The sequence below is a fragment of the Numida meleagris genome, chromosome Z (genome assembly GCF_002078875.1).
Source record: "Numida meleagris isolate 19003 breed g44 Domestic line chromosome Z, NumMel1.0, whole genome shotgun sequence".
Lineage (NCBI taxonomy): Eukaryota > Metazoa > Chordata > Aves > Galliformes > Numididae > Numida > Numida meleagris.
The window spans coordinates 34,190,710-34,209,228 of NC_034438.1; the positions used below are offsets into that span (position 1 = coordinate 34,190,710).

General features: G+C 38.4%; 1 protein-coding gene across 3 annotated transcripts in view; it reads left to right on the plus strand.

Annotated features, from left to right (window-relative positions):
* The window catches only part of DENND4C (DENN domain containing 4C), a 77,589-nt gene extending 60,349 nt beyond the window's left edge, over window positions 1-17,240 (plus strand). For all 3 annotated transcript variants that reach the window (XM_021379942.1, XM_021379940.1, XM_021379943.1), the window contains 8 exons: window positions 3,059-3,234; window positions 3,997-4,179; window positions 5,643-5,832; window positions 6,729-6,974; window positions 8,181-8,298; window positions 9,839-9,992; window positions 11,043-11,107; window positions 12,506-17,240. In XM_021379942.1, coding sequence (XP_021235617.1) covers window positions 3,059-3,234; window positions 3,997-4,179; window positions 5,643-5,832; window positions 6,729-6,974; window positions 8,181-8,298; window positions 9,839-9,992; window positions 11,043-11,107; window positions 12,506-12,642 — 1,269 coding nt within the window. In that variant the 3' untranslated portion in view covers window positions 12,643-17,240. The remainder of the gene's footprint in view (window positions 1-3,058; window positions 3,235-3,996; window positions 4,180-5,642; window positions 5,833-6,728; window positions 6,975-8,180; window positions 8,299-9,838; window positions 9,993-11,042; window positions 11,108-12,505) is intronic.

The following is an 18,519-nucleotide window of genomic DNA, read 5'->3' on the forward strand; positions in this document are numbered from 1 at the left end:
GAGCCTCAGGAGAATCACCCCGTTCATCCATGCCGATCTTCCCCATCGGCTCATCTTGTGGCACAGGGGGGATAGCCTGCTCCTGTGTCTTTAAGACTTCCTTCGTGAGGAGTGTTCAGCCTTCCAGGACCCCTTTACCCTTCAGGACTGAATCTCAAGGGACTCTCCCTCCCGATTTCCTGAACAGTTCAAAGTCCGCCATCCGAAGTCCAAGGCAGCAGTTTTTGCTTCCCCTCCTCCTGACTTCACCAAGATTTGAGAACTCTACCATTTTGTGGCCTCTGTCCAAGACAGCTCCCAACCTTCACATCTCCCACCAATCCTTCTCTCTTGGTGAACAGCAGGTCTAGTGGGGCACCTCCCCTGGTAGGCTCTCTTACCAGCTGCATCAGGAGGTTATCTTCCATATATGCTTGAAACCTCCTAGACTGTTTCTTCTCTGTTGCATTGTGTTTCTAGCATGTATCAGGGAAGTTGAAGACACTAATGAGAACAAGGGCTGGTGATCACACAGCTTCTGCCAGCTGCTCATAGAACACCTCATCTGTCTCTTCCACCTGGTTAGGTGGTCTGTAACTGACCTTCACCAGGATGTCTGCCTTGTTGGCCCTCCCCCTAATCCTAATCTGTACAGACTCAACCTTATCATTCCCAGCCCCAAGCTCAGCAAAATCAAAGCACTCTCTAACACAGCCATGCCACCACCCCTCCTTATTTGCCTGCCCCTTCTGAAGAGCTTATACTCATCCATTACAACACTCTAGTTGTGGGAGTGATCTCACATTTCCGTAATGGCAACTAAGTCATAGTTTGCCTGCTGTGCTGCAGCCTCTAGCTCCTTCTGTTTGTTGCCCATGCTGCGTGCATTGGTAGATGCACTTCAGCTGAGCCCCTTGCCTCACCCCCAATCCTGCCATCGTTCCTCTAGGTTCATCTCTAGCAGGCCTGATTTTATCCCCTTCCCCCTTCATATCTAGTTTAAAGCCCTCGACTTCGAAGTATCTGGAAGACCCTAAACCGAGGGCTTTTCTTTGGTGATTAGGTACAAATAATACAGGAGAATGCTGTTGACAGACTAAATGCCTATTATGCATTGATTGGAAACAGCCCTTTGCAAACTTTCAGTAAAATGATTTACAGCTGGGGTCTCAATACACCTTTCCCAAGGCTGCCAGCACAGTAAGCAGCCCATTTAGTTAAGGAACAGGATTCTGATGGATCGTTGGTAGTTGAGGGAACTATCTTGCTATATTTCTTCTGGATTTTTGGGGCTGTTCAGCCTGGAGAAGAGAAGGCTGCGAGGTGACCTGATGGCGGCCTTTCATTATCTAAAGGGGAGCTACAGGAAAGAAGGGGAAAGACTCTTTAGCAGGGTCTGTGGTGATAGAACAAGGGAAAATGGCTTCAAGCTCAAAGAAGGTAGATCTAGGTAAGATATAGGGAAAAACTCTTTCACAGTGAGGGTGGTGAGGCACTGGAACGTGTTGCCGGGAGATATGGTTGATGCTTCGTCCCTGGAGACTTTCAAGGCAAGGCTGGATCAGGCTCTGGGCAGCCTGGTCTAGCTGTAGTGTCCCTTTTCATTGCAGGGGAGTTGGACTAGATGGCCTTCAGAGGTCCCTTCCAACTCGAAGGATTCTATGATTCTATGATTTTTGACATCTCAGCTGCCATATACGGCACCGTTTGGGTAACTGCCTGCACACCCCCTCCACCTTTGCTATTATTGGTGGTCTCTGTTTTAATAAATGGCCTCATCCACTGCCTCCTAATTTTCAGGTAAAATATTTCTACCTCATTCCTTACTTGGGTGTCAGGGCGGTCTTGAATCTGACCTCTGCTTTTCCATTGATTTAGGTAGGCTTCACAGTCCTGGTTTGCTTTCTGAGACTATGTGAAGGCCTATCGCTTGTTCCTTTTCTTCTCATTCAGACAGATATTTTTTCCCAATCTGGGGCATCAGACAAAGCCATGTGAAGATGCTCATTGGTCTTATATTCTGCATCCATTTGATCCTGTAACACTTTCAGCAACTTCTGTAGGAACCTATTCGTTTCGTCTTCTGTTTGTCTGTTCAAACACCTGTCTTCTTGGGACACCATAAGTACCATTCCTAACAGATCACACACTGTTCGCTACAGAAGGGATGGCATCCAAAGGGCCTGGACAAGCTTGAGGAGAGGGCACACATGAACCTAATGATGTTCAATAAGACCAATGCAGAGTGCTGCATTTGGGTTGGAGCATTCCCAGACGTGTTCAGACTGGGAGAACTTACTGAGAGCAGCCCTTCAGAGAAGGACTTGGGGGTCCTGGTGCATGAAAATCTAGACATGAGCCAACAGTGCGCTCTTGCAGCTTGGAAGGCCAGCGGTATCCTGCGCTACATCAAAATAGGTGTGGCCAGCAGGGAAAGGGTGGTGATTGTTCCTCTCTGCTCTGCCCTCATGAGGCTCTGTCTGGAATATGGTGCCAGACATGGGACCCACAGCACAAGAAAGAAGAGCTGTTGGAATGAGTCCAGAGTACAGCCTCAAAAATGATAAGAGAGCTGGAGCACCCCTCCAGTGAAGAAAGGTTGAGGGGGCTGGACTTGTTCAGCCTGGAGAGGAGTAAGTCGAGGGAGACCTCATTGCAGACTTCTTGTACTTAAAGGAAGGAGCTTATAAACAGGAGGGAGAGCAACTTTTTACACTGGCAGATAGTAATAGGACAAGGGGGAATGGTTTTAAACTATAAGAGGGGTGATTTAGAGAAGTAATTAGGAGGAAATCATTTACTCAGAGGTGAGGCACTGAAGCAGGTTGCTCAGAGAAGCTGTGGATGCACCATCCCTGGAGGTGCTGAAGGCCAGGTTGGATAGGGCCCTGGATAAAGTGATTTAGTGGGGGGCAACCCTGACTATGACAGAGAGGTTGGAACTCGGTGATCTTTAAGGTTCCTTCCAATCCAAGCCGTTTTGGAGTTCAATGAAACTCATGTAAATGCTAGGCCGACAAAGCCAATTTTAAAGGAGTCCTAAAAGAAGACTGATAATATTCATTCCTTCCTGGTTTAGGTTTTGATGTCAAGCTGCTCTCAGTGTAGAGCTTGTGGTGCTTTGGTTTATGATGAAGAAATTATGGCTGGATGGACAGCAGATGATTCAAACTTGAACACTACCTGCCCTTTCTGTAAAAGTATTTTCCTACCTTTACTTAATATTGAATTTAAAGATCTACGTGGCTCTGCAAGGTTAGTGAGCTTTACAGATGTTGGTTTTCTGCTTTTTCACCTGTATGTGGTTATATTTCTTCGCAAAAGTATTTTGGTTATATCTTCTAATATTTTTGACTAGATATTTTTAAGAATGTAACTATCCAACAGTTGTGATTGTACTGAAGGAAATTGTAAATTGTGTAAACTGTTGACTTTCATAGTAAAATAGTCAAAAGAAAAGTGGTTGCGTTTTTTACCAGTCTTGATATTTTCTTTGTAAGCTTTATTGCATATTAGGTAGTAAGTCTGTTTTCAGTTTTGTTTCTTTAATGCTGAAACCTGCATTACTGGTGTGTGTACTTAAAATACACTAGCAAAGCAAGATAATGCTGCTGTTTTCCTGTGTCCATAGCCATACACAGTCTCCTAGTCTCCAAAGTTATGTTACAGTAAGAACTATTTTTATTGATACATCTGGTATTGGTATATTGTTACTGATTGAGAACCATTACATGTTACTGATTGAGAACCATTACAAATTAAGTTCCCTTGTAACTATATGTCCTTAGAGTAGGATTTCTTGTTTTGTGGATCCAATCTCTGTATTTTCATTTATTCTCCCTTTGTAAGTTGCTGTGGAGAGAACAGGATGACGATTATGTCATGTTGTCAAGCTTTTAAATGTTGTGCTTCTTCATTTTTGCTATCTTTTGAAAGTAAATGTTGAAAATACTTAAATGAATCTATGTTTGTGTCTTAGCCTATTTCTCCTCACCTCCCATTCATGTTTTAACTTAGCTTTTTCCTGAAGCAAAGTACCTCAGGAGATAGTTTACAAAGTAGTAATATTCCATTAACCACGGATCTACTGGAGCAGAAGCTGTTGTCCAGTCCAGCTGTTACTGACTTGATCAGTTTTTCAGATCACCCACAGTCCAGCCATACTATAGCTGAAGAAACTAGCTCTGCAACTGAGCAGAGGTAGGTAGAAAAGGGTTATTAATTCTGTCGGAAATGTATCAACACCTTCCAATATTCTTACTCTGCTTCTAGAGTGAAAATTGGCTGAAGCACCAAACATGGTGGAAAAATCAAACTATAACTTGATTGTCTGTTGCCTCTTATTCTTTTTCTGTGTTTTAAGTGTACTATTATCAATATGATGCAAGTCTGTTCCTGTAAGTGGATGCCTTCTATGCATACAACTGTCTGCAGAAATAAAAAGCTTCAATCTTCGTGTTTGTCTGCAATTAATAGGTAAAGCTCCCACTCAGTACTGTTAGAAGGCCTTCACCTTTTAAAGACACAGAAATTCTGGCATTAGTCCTCCTTTCTCTGTTTAGAGTCATGGCAAGACACTACATAATGAGGAAAAAAAAAAAAGTATATTTGCTGCAGAATTCTATGAGGTAAAGCCTTTGGAATGATCTGCACCTGCATTGAGGGAGTTTTGTGACAATACTGATGTAAAATTAAAACTCACGTTCAAACTATAAATCTTTAGTAACAAAGTGAGGAAAAAAGCTTTGTGGAAAAGGTATTGTGTTGGAAGGGGAAAGAACTGAGATACTGCTGCTGTGAAGCTTTTGCTGGGATTTACTTATATTTTGGTGGAATAGCTTTTTCATCATTGTTCAGCTTGGCAGTCTTGAATATCTCTTAATAAGGCTTCTGTCAGACTGTTAAAACTTTCATTGATGTATTAGCAGTTGGTGTTAGTACTCTTAAAATGTAAATGTAAAATGAAAGGTAGAATGTTAACCTCTTATCTCTGGTCTTATATTGTTAACAGAATCAGATAAATTAAAGATCCATACCTCTAAATTAATCACTTCTGTCTCTTTGCAGTTTATTTGGAAGCAGGCACCTTCTGTTTCTCTCATTATTTTATAATTCTTTATTGTCATTGAATTTATTGTATGCACTGCTTCAGTTATAAGGCACGCAAAAGGTGTGTTCTGTAAGTAGGTGGATTTCATTCATGAAATCTGACAAGACAGCAGTAGGGAGTTAGCTTAAATTATCTTGTTGGTGAAGTTCAACACCAACAATTTTTGTTTTTCAGTTATTTTGGCAGACATGTTGCCTTGTTTCCTGTGGTATTTTTATCATAACAGGGTAATCTTTGTGTACTGGCAAAACTTTATATTGCTATTTTTCTAAGCATGATAAAGCTATGCCATAGGCCGGTGTAGAACTGCTGTGTTTTCAGTTTGATGCTTTAGGCATACCTATCCTCTTTTTTTTTTTTGATGTGAAAATCCTATTATTCAGAGATGCATCTTATTTTTCCCTAACCTGTGGTGCTAACTGAGCAAATTCCTTGTTGATAAAGAAACTTGGTTCTGTGTACTTATTTGGCGGCTATTTTCTGCTTCTTTCCTGTTGCTAAAGGAATACTGAATAGTTTCACACTAGCATATTCTCTTCTAAAATTGAAACAGTGAAGCAGCAGAAGAACAGAGCGAAGATCCCAGAACCATGAAGACATCTGCCAGTAATCCACCAAAAAGGGGGGTGTCTTTAACTCGAAGCCACAGCGTTGGAGGTCCACTGCAAAACATTGATCTTTCCCAGAGACCATCTCATGGCATTTCAACAGTTAGTCTTCCAAATAGTTTGCAAGAAGTTGTGGTAAGTTTCAAAGTTGCATGCTGAGTTGACAACAAAATGTTGAATACAATTAACTTAATAATGTTCTGCTGCTAGCATTGTTGCCTGGTTTGGGAACAGAAATGATCAAGTGTACTTTCATATTCTTATGATGAATCTTGGTGTCTTCCTGGTTCAGTTTGTCTAAAAGAGTTTGAAGAACTGCAACTTTAGTATAATGTGTTCTCTCTCTCAGAACTGAGCTACTTGTTGTCTTTCTAAAGCTGGAAAGTTGTTTTAAAAATAATTCAACTTGTACAGAAGACTAAACGCGATAGTGTAGTCAACACAGTGGGCCATGAGTGAAAGATTGTTCCTCTTTCCTGCTTTTACTTTCACTTCTCCTGTATATTCTAGTAGACTTACCCAATGGGTTGGCTGAAAAAAAGTAGGAGGCATAGTCAGAGCATTACGTTATTTTTTCAACTGAAGCTGAGTTCCTCCTCTCTCTTAGTGCTTTTTATAGGCAAGAGCTTGTCTTAACAAGTACTGATGATTAAGTACCATACATGATGTAATTAAATATTTTTCTGCTATATCCATTTGCAGCTGGCTAAGTACAAGCTTAAGCAGCTTGAAACGGTGTAGTGAGAGACAAGTTATAACAAATTGGTGTTTTGTCTTTTTTCTGTAAGAGAGAACAAATAAGCTTAGGTGATTGTGCTGTAAGGTTAAGACACACCTCAGCAGTCAATACTGCTGATGCTGCTAGTGTATGTTCAGTACTTCTAGAGGCTTCTTACAAATTTCAGAAGGAATATTTCAGTGGGGGATTTTCAGGGAAAGTAATTCTGAAGAATATTTCTGGTAAGAAAATTCTCTGATTTTGTAAAATAGCAAATTTTCTTGTGTGCTTATTGTTTTTGTTTTGTTTTTAGGATCCTTTAATTAAAAGACCTAACCCTCTCCCTGTGTCTGTACCCTACTTGAGTCCTTTGGTACTGCGTAAGGAGCTTGAATCTCTATTGGAAAACGAGGGAGAGCAAGTAATTCATACATCCAAATTCATCAATCAACACCCCATAATCTTCTGGAACTTAGTTTGGTATTTCCGAAGGTTAGATCTGCCTAGCAACTTACCTGGACTTATTCTAACATCTGAACATTGTAATGGTGGAGTGGAGGTTAGTGACTTTATCTATTTATAACTGTAGCTATTACGGTACATTAAATGTGAGGGTTTGGTTTGAAAAAGTTGGTAAGCCTTTTCTGAATAGGTTGAATTTAATAACAAATTATATGTTGCTGTTTTTAGTTGAAGGGGAAAAAAAGCCAGAGAGTAATATTAGCTAAAGGCAGTAAGTGTGTGTTTGTGGAGATCTCATAGTTCACAGTATGTTGTAATGTGCGTGTTGTGGATCCCGTGCTTTGGTATGTATATTTTAAAGTTATTAGGCAAGATTCTTTGTTCTTTTCTGTTAATAGTTTTTGCTATTCAGACTGATTGAGTTTCATTGCTACATAAATGGAACAGAGTAATTGATGCTATCTTTCGAATATTTTGCTTTTCCCATTTTGAGGAACAGATATTTTTAGATACATGTATGATCAAATATCCAGATTCCATGGAGATTTGGATACAACTCTTGTGATGAACCAGTGATGTTATATCTACTTATAAGCACTCTAATTTTAAGATTTTGTTCTTCAATTTCCAAAAGCTACCTTGGAGCAGTTTTCCAAAAAATGTAGCTGAAGGCCAATACTGATAAAATCTAAAGCATTTGGAAAAACAGAATATATTAGCAGGGAAAATCACAAGATGAGATATGAAATTGTGATTACTAATTTAAATTCATACACTGCTGGTGTGTTTTTCTTGTCTGCTAATTCTTATTGTATTAGTGATTCCAGAGGCACTTAATTTTATAAAATAATTATGGAGCTATTGCTTTCAGTGCCATATATTTTATAATGGAAGAAAATGGTTGATATATTCAAGTCGAGTTTCTAGTTGTTGGTAAGACCAACACTTAAATATGCTTACTAAGTCTTACTTGAATCAAAAGACACTAAGATGTATTATAATAAGTAGTACAAATAGAGTAACATATTTGACACACAAAAAATAGTTTAGGATGCATACTCAAATGTATTTTGCAGATTCTCATAGAAAACTGAACAATCTTCGTACATCCAGCTAAACCAGAAAATGTTGCTGTACTTTGCTCCTGTTAAATGCAGTTTTCTCTTAGAAGACATCAGTCTTCATGTTTGTTGGATTCAAGAAAAATGAAATATTTTTGTTTGTTTGCAAAATGAGTACAAGAACAGTTTTTTATACAATAAGCGTGTGCTTTTGTTCTTTTTCCTTTTCCTTATATTTATAGCTTCCTTTGACATCTCTTGCTCAAGATAGCAAGCTAGTATACATCCAGCTTCTGTGGGACAATATCAACCTCCATCAAGAGCCAGGGGAGCCTCTGTATATATCCTGGAGAAATCTCAGTAAGTAAAACAAATGGTACAAGAAAGCAGAGGGAGCAGAGGCTACAGAAAGAAATAGTTGCTTTGTAGTGCTTAAAGTTTACAACACTCATCAAGATGGAAATCATCTTTAGTATAGGAAATATTTACAATCCCTTGGATACTTTACATAGCCTCAAGTGTCAAATTATTGGTGACAGCATTTTCTGATTCTGTGTGAAGAAGAATGTAAACGGTTCTTCATATGCTGTACACTTACGCACGTGAAGGGAGGATTTGTTCTAGATTTGGTGTTAAATAAGCTTCATTTGATTTGAATGTTTGATGTTATCATCTGGTTATAGCTGTACAGTAATCTGTAGAAAACCGTACTACAAAACAGTATCTTATTGTTTTTATAAATGAATAAAATGTTTCAAATCCAATTAAGAAGTGCATTTGGCAGCCTACTTGACTGTCAAAAATGAAGATCCAAGAAAACTTTTGTCTACTATAATTTAGTTTGGAAGGATGAAAAAACACGTGGCACATTGGCTCTGAGAGTTCCTTTATTACGATCAGTAAAAATTCTTTTGTTGACCTAACTTCTCATCCTGCTTTTTAATTTTAAAAATCTGTGCATTTTCAGCATGTTTGCATAGTAATTTTCATAGTAGCTTGAGAGTTCTGGTTTTGAGATAATAAAAAAGCGTTTGTCCAAAGTACCCTAAATATGACCAAACTGATCAGAAAATTAGCTGAGAGAATAATATATTTCCTTTAACTTGCAAGAAAGCATATTGATTTGTGTATAATCTATGGAAAGCATCCCCAAAGCACACAGCTGTGAATGAAGATGTGCACATATGTATATTTATGTAAATAAGTAAATAAAGGAGCAAAAGACCTGTTTAAAATGTACTGAAAGAAAGGCAGTAATATTGCAGAGTCTTTACAGAATGTATTCAGAAAACCGTAATACATGCCAATTTTTGAAACTGTCAGGTCAGCATACTTATGACTCCAGGTTTAGTCTACATTTCTTTAACATGCCATGCTCTTACTACCTAATCAGTAGCCTTATATTTTGCCAGTAACTGGATTTTCTTATTTTCTCATGAGTCATTGTTTTTTTAAAAAAGAAATGATGTTACTCCAGTTGCAATGTAAGCAACAAATCACAATAGTAGATGTCTTGGTAACTTTCTTTCCTGTTTTATGCAACTGTACATTATTACAGTATATAGCACAAAGTTGTCAATAAAAAAAAAACAACTAAACTTCACTCCAAAAGGTTAAGTACACAGCAATATATCTAAACTGTCACAGGTAACGTATGAAGGTGGAGACTCTACAGTCTCCTGTACTTCTCTGTCATGTGGGAGCTCGTGCATCTGGATACTTTTGCATTTGTGGTGAAATAAAGCCTAGAAGCAGACAGGCCTTTCTGTGGTAATGCATTTCTGTAAATTGAGTAGAGATTCTGTATATCTCTCTCATTTTCTGAAATGCCTTCTGCTCATTGAAGTGGAAAAAAAAACTCTTATCTGTACTAAGAACTTAAACTGCTCTATTTAACCAGATTCTTCTGAAAAGAAACTGTCTACAGTGGCAGAAGATCAGCAGGCAACGAACACATTGTTGGAGAACATTAAACTGAGTATTCAACATAATAACGTTGTTAAACCAATCCACCTCCTTCTACAGAAAGTTAAACCAGATGTGAAACGACAAAGGTAAAGTGAAAATCTCTTATTACTTGCCACTCAAAGTTAAATGTTTAAGATCAGACCATATACTTTTCACAGAGAATTCCATAAGGACTTCAGGGGAATATTAAAGTTCCTTTATGTCCACCAAATACTGTGTCTAATGCATAATGCTATGTTTACAATCAGATACGTTCTGTATCCAGATGCAAAATTCATCCAAATCAAATGAATGAATGTAACTATTTAATCAAAATGAGCTGTTAAAAAATGAATTTTAAAAAACCAGCACAGGTACTTTGTAGATTTTGGTGTTGCCCCACTTCTAAAAAGTGAAGTACAAAAGTGCAGCATGCTGTTGCATTATCTGGAGTATTCTCCAAACTACCTAGATACAGCTACAGAAGTTATACAAACTTGTAGCAGTGGCTAATAGAATGGGATGCAGTATGATCCACAAGCAAAGTGAGACACTGAACGTTTGCCATCTGTGCAGTAATTCAAAAAGGGCTTCATAGAAAAGCACAGTCTAGAGTATGTGATTTCCACAGTGTGTTCAGGAGTCCATTATGTTAAGTTGATCTTTGCTTCTGTGGCTTGTAGTTTCTAAAAACAAACAAGACTAATCTGCCTAGAGGAGAATCTTTCACAAGTAAAAGATAAATAACCTGTTTGATGATTTGGGAGAGATATTGACTTTCTGAAACCAAGAAACAAAAAAAAAGTATGACTGATGTGTGAAATAAGTTCTCTCCGTGTATCTCACCCTCAGACAGCAGTTAGTTAATAAATAGTTGATAATTGTACATTTTTTGTTTTTCTGGAGGCTTTATGAAATGTTTGGCAGGGAGATTTTCAGAGCCAACATAACTGCTGAGGTCATAATCTAATGGCAAATATTTAGGCTTCAGAAAACCTCAAGCTAATGGTCATGTAGATCATTTGCATTCTTCACAAGCAAGATTAAAAGAACAGCTGCAGAAACTGCATAATGGAAGATTAGTGTCTTTGACAGTGACTTTTTAAACTGAAAATAGTTGGCAAGTTCATTTATTTACCCTTCAAAATATTTCCTAGGAGTTTTTACAGAGAAATTCTTTTCCTGTCTCTGGTATCTCTTGGAAGAGAGAACATTGACATTGGTAAGTAAAAAATACTGTGAATTTTGTAGTGTATGTGGTATGTGTACAAAATATGTGAATATATGAAAACTAGTGAAGAAAATTGACATCCGTAAGTTTCTAAGTAACATTCCAACTGTTGCATTTTAAAGAAAAGTGCTGTGCTGTCGCTCTTGAAGTAGGTTTTGCTTTTCTTAAAATCTAGTCTACATGGGGCCATTAATTTTGGCTTTGTTGAAACAATTACCCCTTGGCAGTGCTACAGGTTTGGGGCAGAATGGCTGGAAAGCTGGACAGAGGAGAGGGACCTGAGGGTGTTAGCTGACAGCCAGCTGAATGTGAGCCAACAGAGTGCTCAGGTGGCCAAGAAGGCCAACAGCTTCCTGGCTTGTATCAGAAGTAGTGCAGCTAGAAGGAGCAGGGAGGTTATTGTCTGCTTGTACTCAGCTCTCTTGAGGCTGCACCTTGAGTACTGTGTTCAGTTTTGGGCCCTGACTACAAGAAAGACGAGACCCTGGAGCATGTCCAGAGAAAGGCAGCAAAGCTTGGGAAGGGTCTGAAACACAAATCTTAATGGGGTGTGGCTGAGGGAACAGAGATTGTTAATGAAGAGAAGAGGAGGCTCAGGGGAGACCTTATCGCTCTCTACAACTCCCTGAAAGGAGGTTCTGTTGAGGTGGACTTTGATCTCTTCTCCTGGGTAAGTAGTGATAGGACCAGAGGTTCTATCACCTTAAGTTGTGCCAGGGGACGTTCAGGTTGGATATTAGGAAGAGTTCATCTCAGGAGGAGTGGTTAAGTATTGGAACAAGCTGCCCAGGGAGGTGGTGGAATCACCATCCCTGGAGGTCTTTAAGGAAAGGGTGGATGGACGTAGTGGTAAATATTGGTGGTAGGTGGACAGTTGGACTAGATGATCTTAAAAGTCTTTTCCAACCTTAATGATCTATGATTCTATGAAACAAGTAATAAATTATTTTAAACAAACTTTATCTTGAAGTGTTACTTAAGGACTGAGAACTTGCTCCCAGTCTTGCCTATTTTTTCCCAACTTGCATATCCTGCATTAGCTCTGTGCCTTCTAGGCATCTGCTTGCCCATCCCCTCTTGCTGTCCTCTAACATTTATTTGGCAACCTGCAAGCAATGGGACTCACTCACAGCATGTGACATGAAGTATCATGGAAGCAGGAGAACCCCTCACATGTTGGGCTTTCACTACAATGCTTTTTGATGTTTCAACCTGAAAATGCTTTATAGTTTCTTTGATAGGATGTTTTTTTGGAAAAAAAAAATCCAGTAGCTAGTTCAATTATCTTAATATTTTTTTATTCTATAAAAATCACCAGAAGTATTTTTATAGGAAAAGTATTGCACACTGTACATGGTTTCTTAAATAACAATGCTCTTAATATTTCAGAGGTCTTTGATAGTGAATACAGACTTGCACATCAAAATCTACCAAAAGATGTTCTTGAAAGGATGCAGAAAATAGATGCTCCACCAAGCAGCAGAGTTGAGTGTTGCCGAAAGTACTTTGGAGCACCTTTAATATAAAAATGAGGAAACCACACGCTAACTTCAGCAAGACAAAAGCAAGTGAACAAACAAGGAGTATGGGGATATATACACACTTCTGAATTGTAAAAGGTGATAATTGAGCAATTTGTCAGAGTAATTTCATGGATCTACAGTGTATAACCTTGTCTTTCATCTCATGAGACACAGTGTAAAGTATGTTAAAATGTTTGTAAAATGTATTAATAGGGTGAGTTGGTTTCAGTGATTTATCTGCATTCTTTTATGTATTTGTTTTTCCTTTCTTTTCCTTAAATCTTTACCCCCACGATATCAACTTGTTCAGAAAGGTGATAATTAAATAGGATATGACAGTTGGTGAGTTTCCTAAGGGCTATCAGTAGTTGTGTATTTTAATGAAAGGCCTTCCCTGTCACAGAATGCTTAGGTCCTTCAGTACTCCTTTAAAATGACCTTTACTTAAAGGGGATCTTTTGCATTGTTGTGCAGTATATGTGTATGAATGTAAATATTTGAGTCCTTGGATTGGAAATTGCAATGCAGTTGTTTCTAACAGATCACAGTACCTAAAATTGCTACCCTTGCCCTTACCCTTATTCTAATTAATATTCAAAATGGTCTTTGAGTGACCTTTTCATAATGTACGTCTACAGTTGTTAAACCTAGAAACTTCCCAGTTTTCCTGTCTTGTCTGTCAAACAAATTAAAGATCCTATGAGCATACTACTGTTTTCTACAAAAGCATTATAGGCTTCTACACTAAGCGGCTCAGAAGTTGATGGCTTTCTACAAGTTAGGTAGGAAGCTTAGATGACAATAGGATTGAAAGAAGGTATGTCACATAGACCTTATCTCAAAATATGCTTCATACTACATGAAAGTATGCTTTGAAAATTTCTTTCTTTTGAATTCTTTATCACCTTCCCATATGGTTTCATGCTAGCCTGTGGGTTGTTTTGCACTGATAGTCCAAATTTAATATTTCAATTAAAATTTCTTTATAAATATGGTCTTCAAGGTGTGACTTCACATAAATGAAGCACTTGAATGAATTATCTAAAAAGGTAAATCCATCTTCAGCTTACTTCTAGTAGATAAGACACTTCCTCGCCTCACATACCTAGTTGACAACAGTGGTCATATCTTTGGAAAGAAGAGCCTGGACACAGCTCTGTAGTTTAAATTTGTCTGTTATTTGAGAAGCATGGCAAGATTTATTCCATTTTTTTTCTAAAATTTACTGGTGGGCTTTTCTGATACAGTTGATCCTGGAGAAAGAACAGAAGGATTTGTAGCATGTTAAAGGAGCACAGCTAAAACGGTAATTCCATCTGAGTATGAATGCATTCACTTCATACCAGTCTTTCTTAAAGGTTATTATTCTTGAAAATAATGAGGGAGCTTCTAGCTGAAACAACAAAAGCAACTTTTTCTTTTCTCGTAAGACTGAAACAAAGGATTTGCACTGTTTGTGACAGAATATGTTTGCATTATGGACTGATTCCTTGCAGTTTGTCTATAAGTGCTGATCCTAAGACAATATGGGGATGTTGCCTGGACAGATTATCTCCTGATGAAAATATTGTGCTATCTCAATGATTAAAAGCAAAGAACACTTTTCTTTTTTGTTCTTTATTCTTTGGGGTTTATGCACAGTTGCTTGCAGATTTCAGACCTCCATCACAATGGAAGAGTTGAGCCTGATTCTTGATATTTTACCCTCTTCTCCTTTTAGATAATTTACATGCGTCGTTCCATCTTTTTAAACAAACAGAAGTCTCTGAAGCAGTCTTCCAAACAGTTTAATACTTCTATATACATTCTCCAAGCTCATTACATTGAAAAGAAAGTGTATCCATTAAGTGCTGTTTTACGTAACTGGCGGCATTCAAATTACTTTTACACCATTGCAAATAAGATAATAGTAAGTAACAGCAGTATGCAGATCACGTTCATTGTAAAACAACCTTCTCACCTGTTGCTGAAAATTGGGCAATTAATTGGGCAGTAGTATTGTAGATACAGCCAAAGTAGGTTGTGTCACAGCATCTAGTGATGACTGTTAGACTTCATGTGGGTACACGACTAAACTAGGGGAGAAAAAATGACAGTACTGAGGGGAAAAGATCACTGCAAGATTTTAGGTCATCTTTGCAGAGGTTTTAACTTGCTTTGATATGCTTCTGTGTATTGATGTTTCTGTACACTACAAATCAGCTTCTATTCCTCTGCTTTGTACCTGAATTTCAGAATGGTGGAAGTCCTGCTTGGAATTACCTGAATTCATGAAATGCCTACTGAAATTAAGTCTTCTAACACTGATATAGAGGCAGAAGCAAGCACTTAACTCTTTATAATTTGGATTTTTTTAATGCTTGGTTTTTGATAGCTAACTGTTCAGCTGGTTCTTTAATGAAATCAGAAGTTCAAATGAAAAAGGAGAACTCTGAATTTTTTTAAACTATTTTTTCAATTAGTTTTCAGAAAAGGAAATGCTTTTTTAAGAACATAAGACAACAATAACACAACAAAAACACAATGCTCACCAAAAAAAATTGAACTGGGAACCAAAGGTTTGCGTCTAAGTTGCTTTATCTCGGATACACGATGGCACTTCCTGTTCCTCCTTTAATATTAGTCAACTGAAAAACACTTTTGTCTCTCTGAAAATGAATCAGGAAAGGCAAAATACATTCTTTTCTGCAGTTATCAACAGTGTAAACTTCTTGGGCTACATAGGAATTACTTAAATAACTATGAATGTTTTTGATTTGTTTCACACCTACTCCAAATATTCCAAATTTATCTGAATCCATAATGCGTAAAACAGCATAACAGAGGTGTTGGGGAGAAGGGAGATAGATAAGCTTGGGTTTTGGTTCTGTTTGCCTCTCAATGTAAGCAGAGAAAGTAGCATTTTGCTCACTTAGAAAATCCTTGCCTTTGAATATTCTTTCTTGTCTACCATGTAACTGAACAGTGGTTGTTAAGGAGGACATGATTCTTCTGCATGTACTTTGGAATTCTTATGTGTGAACTTGAAGAAAATGGCTGTAGATAAATATTACATTCAGAACCTGCAGTGTTTGTACAAAGTGAGGGCACACATCAAACTGTTTACGTATACGGGAGCAAACCCTTAATGGAATTTCAAGTGAGCCCAAGAAGTTGGAAAGTTTTTGTTGCGATAACAAATCTCACAAAGAGAAGGTTCCTTGCCCTAAGAATGCTGAATTGCTGTCAGTTACAGTGGGAAGATATTACCTTGCACCTTTCACCCAGCTATTACCAGTAGTTCATCTGCTTCTGTCAAAATATCTATTCTTGGCAGAATTAGAACAAGAAATAGAGATCTTAAAGTTTTAAAATCAGGAATCTTAAGTGCCAAAATGTTTCTTTAGTCAGCACAGTACCAGCACATAACTTTCAAAACCCAGTATGCATAGGAGACTGATACAGCCGCAATATTGGCATAGTAATAGGTACCAACTTTCTCACGTTACTAGAAACATCTGTGTATATTACTGTCTTCACATTTTATATTACTAAAGCTTAAATAATACAATTTTAATAGAACATACTGTATTTACTCTGTGTATTTTAAAACAAAGTTCATTCACTTTGCAAATAACTTATTACTAGTGGAATTTCACATTAGTTAAGCTCAAGCTACATTGCACCCGTGAGTAATTTTATTCTACTCTGTGAATTAATGGCTTTTTGTATTGTTGCAGCTGAAAGAATATGCCTGTCTTTGAATTTACTACTTTCTTTCAATAGCTGCAACACAGATGCATATTTTCAAAATGTTTGCTGAATTAGATAACAGAAATGGCATTTTAAAAATAATTTGTTAAAATATAAGTAGCTGAAAAATTCACCCCGAAATTTCTTGTTTTAAAGTTCTCTTAAAGTTAACAGAACAGTTACTTCGGTGCAGATAACTTTATTTCATTAAGTGTTAAACTGGATATCTTATTCACAGATAGTGGGTTGTTTTTTTTTTCAGTTCCAACTATTAAAAATTTCAAGGTACCTTCTTTGTATCAGCTTTTCCTCATTGACCCTTTTAAAAAGATTTTTTAAACCCTTTTTAAAAAACAAATGAGATACCCTTATAAATTCTAAAGCTTGAGACTGAACTGAATGGAACTCTAGTTCTGTTTTCTACTGTGCTGTATATCATCCCTATGAGGAGAGAAATTGATTGTTTTTCCTTTTTGTCTTTCAGTCTGCATCAATCAGTGGTGCAAATAAAAGGGACTGTTTGCTGTTTTTAGAAGCACATTAAACTCCTTTTAGGAGCTTAAAGTAAACTGTAGTCTAATGAGGATGAAAGGATGTGGTGTGAATAAATTATGAATTTACTGAGTTGGAAAGTTTTCTGTAATGCAGTAAAATTTGCACTGGTTTAGAGACTGTTTTGAACTGTTGAAAAATGGCATCCATTTACTGCGCTTTGATTAACAAGTGTTTCTCTGTGATGTTTTTGTACAGCTGAAAAATGTTGCTTGAGTTTAAAAGGGCACTCTACATATTCTGAATTTTGTATAGATATCCTAGATTAAGAAACAATTTTTAATGTGTTTTGCAAAATAAAATAAGTACAAATCCTTTGTGAAGTTTCAATTATTCAACTGTTTGACCGAATTTAATCTTAAATGCAAATTCAGCCTATAGTTTGGCAAAACCAAATACTTCCAGTTGCCTTTTGGGACTTTTTTCATAGCATCTCACTGAATTCATAATGGTGGAAAAGAAACACAACAGTTGAAGCATGACAGAGAGAGAGAGAAAAAAAAAAAACTGATTCGTAGAGCCATAGAATCTTTAGAGTTGGAAGAGACCCTTAAAGTTCATCTAGTCCAACTGGCCTGCAGTGAACAGGGATACCTGCAGTTCAGTCAGGTTGCTCAGAGCCTGGTCCAGTCTGACCCTGTGTGTCTTGAGGGACGGGACAGCCACAGCCTCTTCGGGCAACCTCTTCCAGTGCCTCACCACCCTCACTGTAAAAGAGTTCTTCCTTATATCTGACCTAAACCTACCCTCTTTGAGCTTGAAACCATTTCCCCTTGCCCTAGCACCACAGACCTTGCTCAGGAGTCCGAACCCTTCTTTCCTGTAGCTCCCCTTTAGATACTGGAAGGCTGCTATCAGGTCACCTTGCAGCCTTCTCTTCTCCAGGCTCAACAGCCCCCAGCTGTTGTTGGCTTTCCTAATCCCCTCCCTGCAAGTCTGGACAGCATCCCTGTATTCTTCCCAGGTGTCGTGCCCTTGCTTCTGCCACAATACTTGCCCTTCCAATGTGCTGCAGAGATGAGACGCCGTGTGCCAAGCTGCAGCTTCTGCTGCTGCACAGCCCCATCAAGGTGCCAGTGGGAAGAGCCCTGACACAGCCTGGGCTCACGCTGGCTTCCCTCCATGGTGGCTACGCCATAGCCACGCTCCTTGGGGCAGTGTCATGGTTTTGTCATTTCCTGCCCGGCGGAGAAGCACGTGGTCCTCCTGCAGTTTACTGTGTGAGACTCTCAGCTTGTAAACTCTCTGTTACAATTTCACTAGCCTCATTTTCGATATATTTAGTAAAATTAGTTGTTCCTCCTCAGATTGGTGCCGCTGTTTTGTTTTAGACCCGCCTACCAGTCCCCTGCCTTTCCCCTCTTCCCTTTGTTTTCCCCAGGGTGTGGGTCCGCGGCTTCCCTGCCGCTTTAGCCGCCGGACTGCTCGGGGGTCGGCCCCTACCCGCCGACAATTTTTTTTTTTCTCTCTTTTCTCTTCTTTTATTTCTTTTGGGCCTATTCCCCTTGTCACGGACGCAGACCCTTAGATAATACCGTGACAGGCAGCCAGGCACAAGTTAATGCCAGGACACTCTGCAGCTGAGGACCTGGGCAG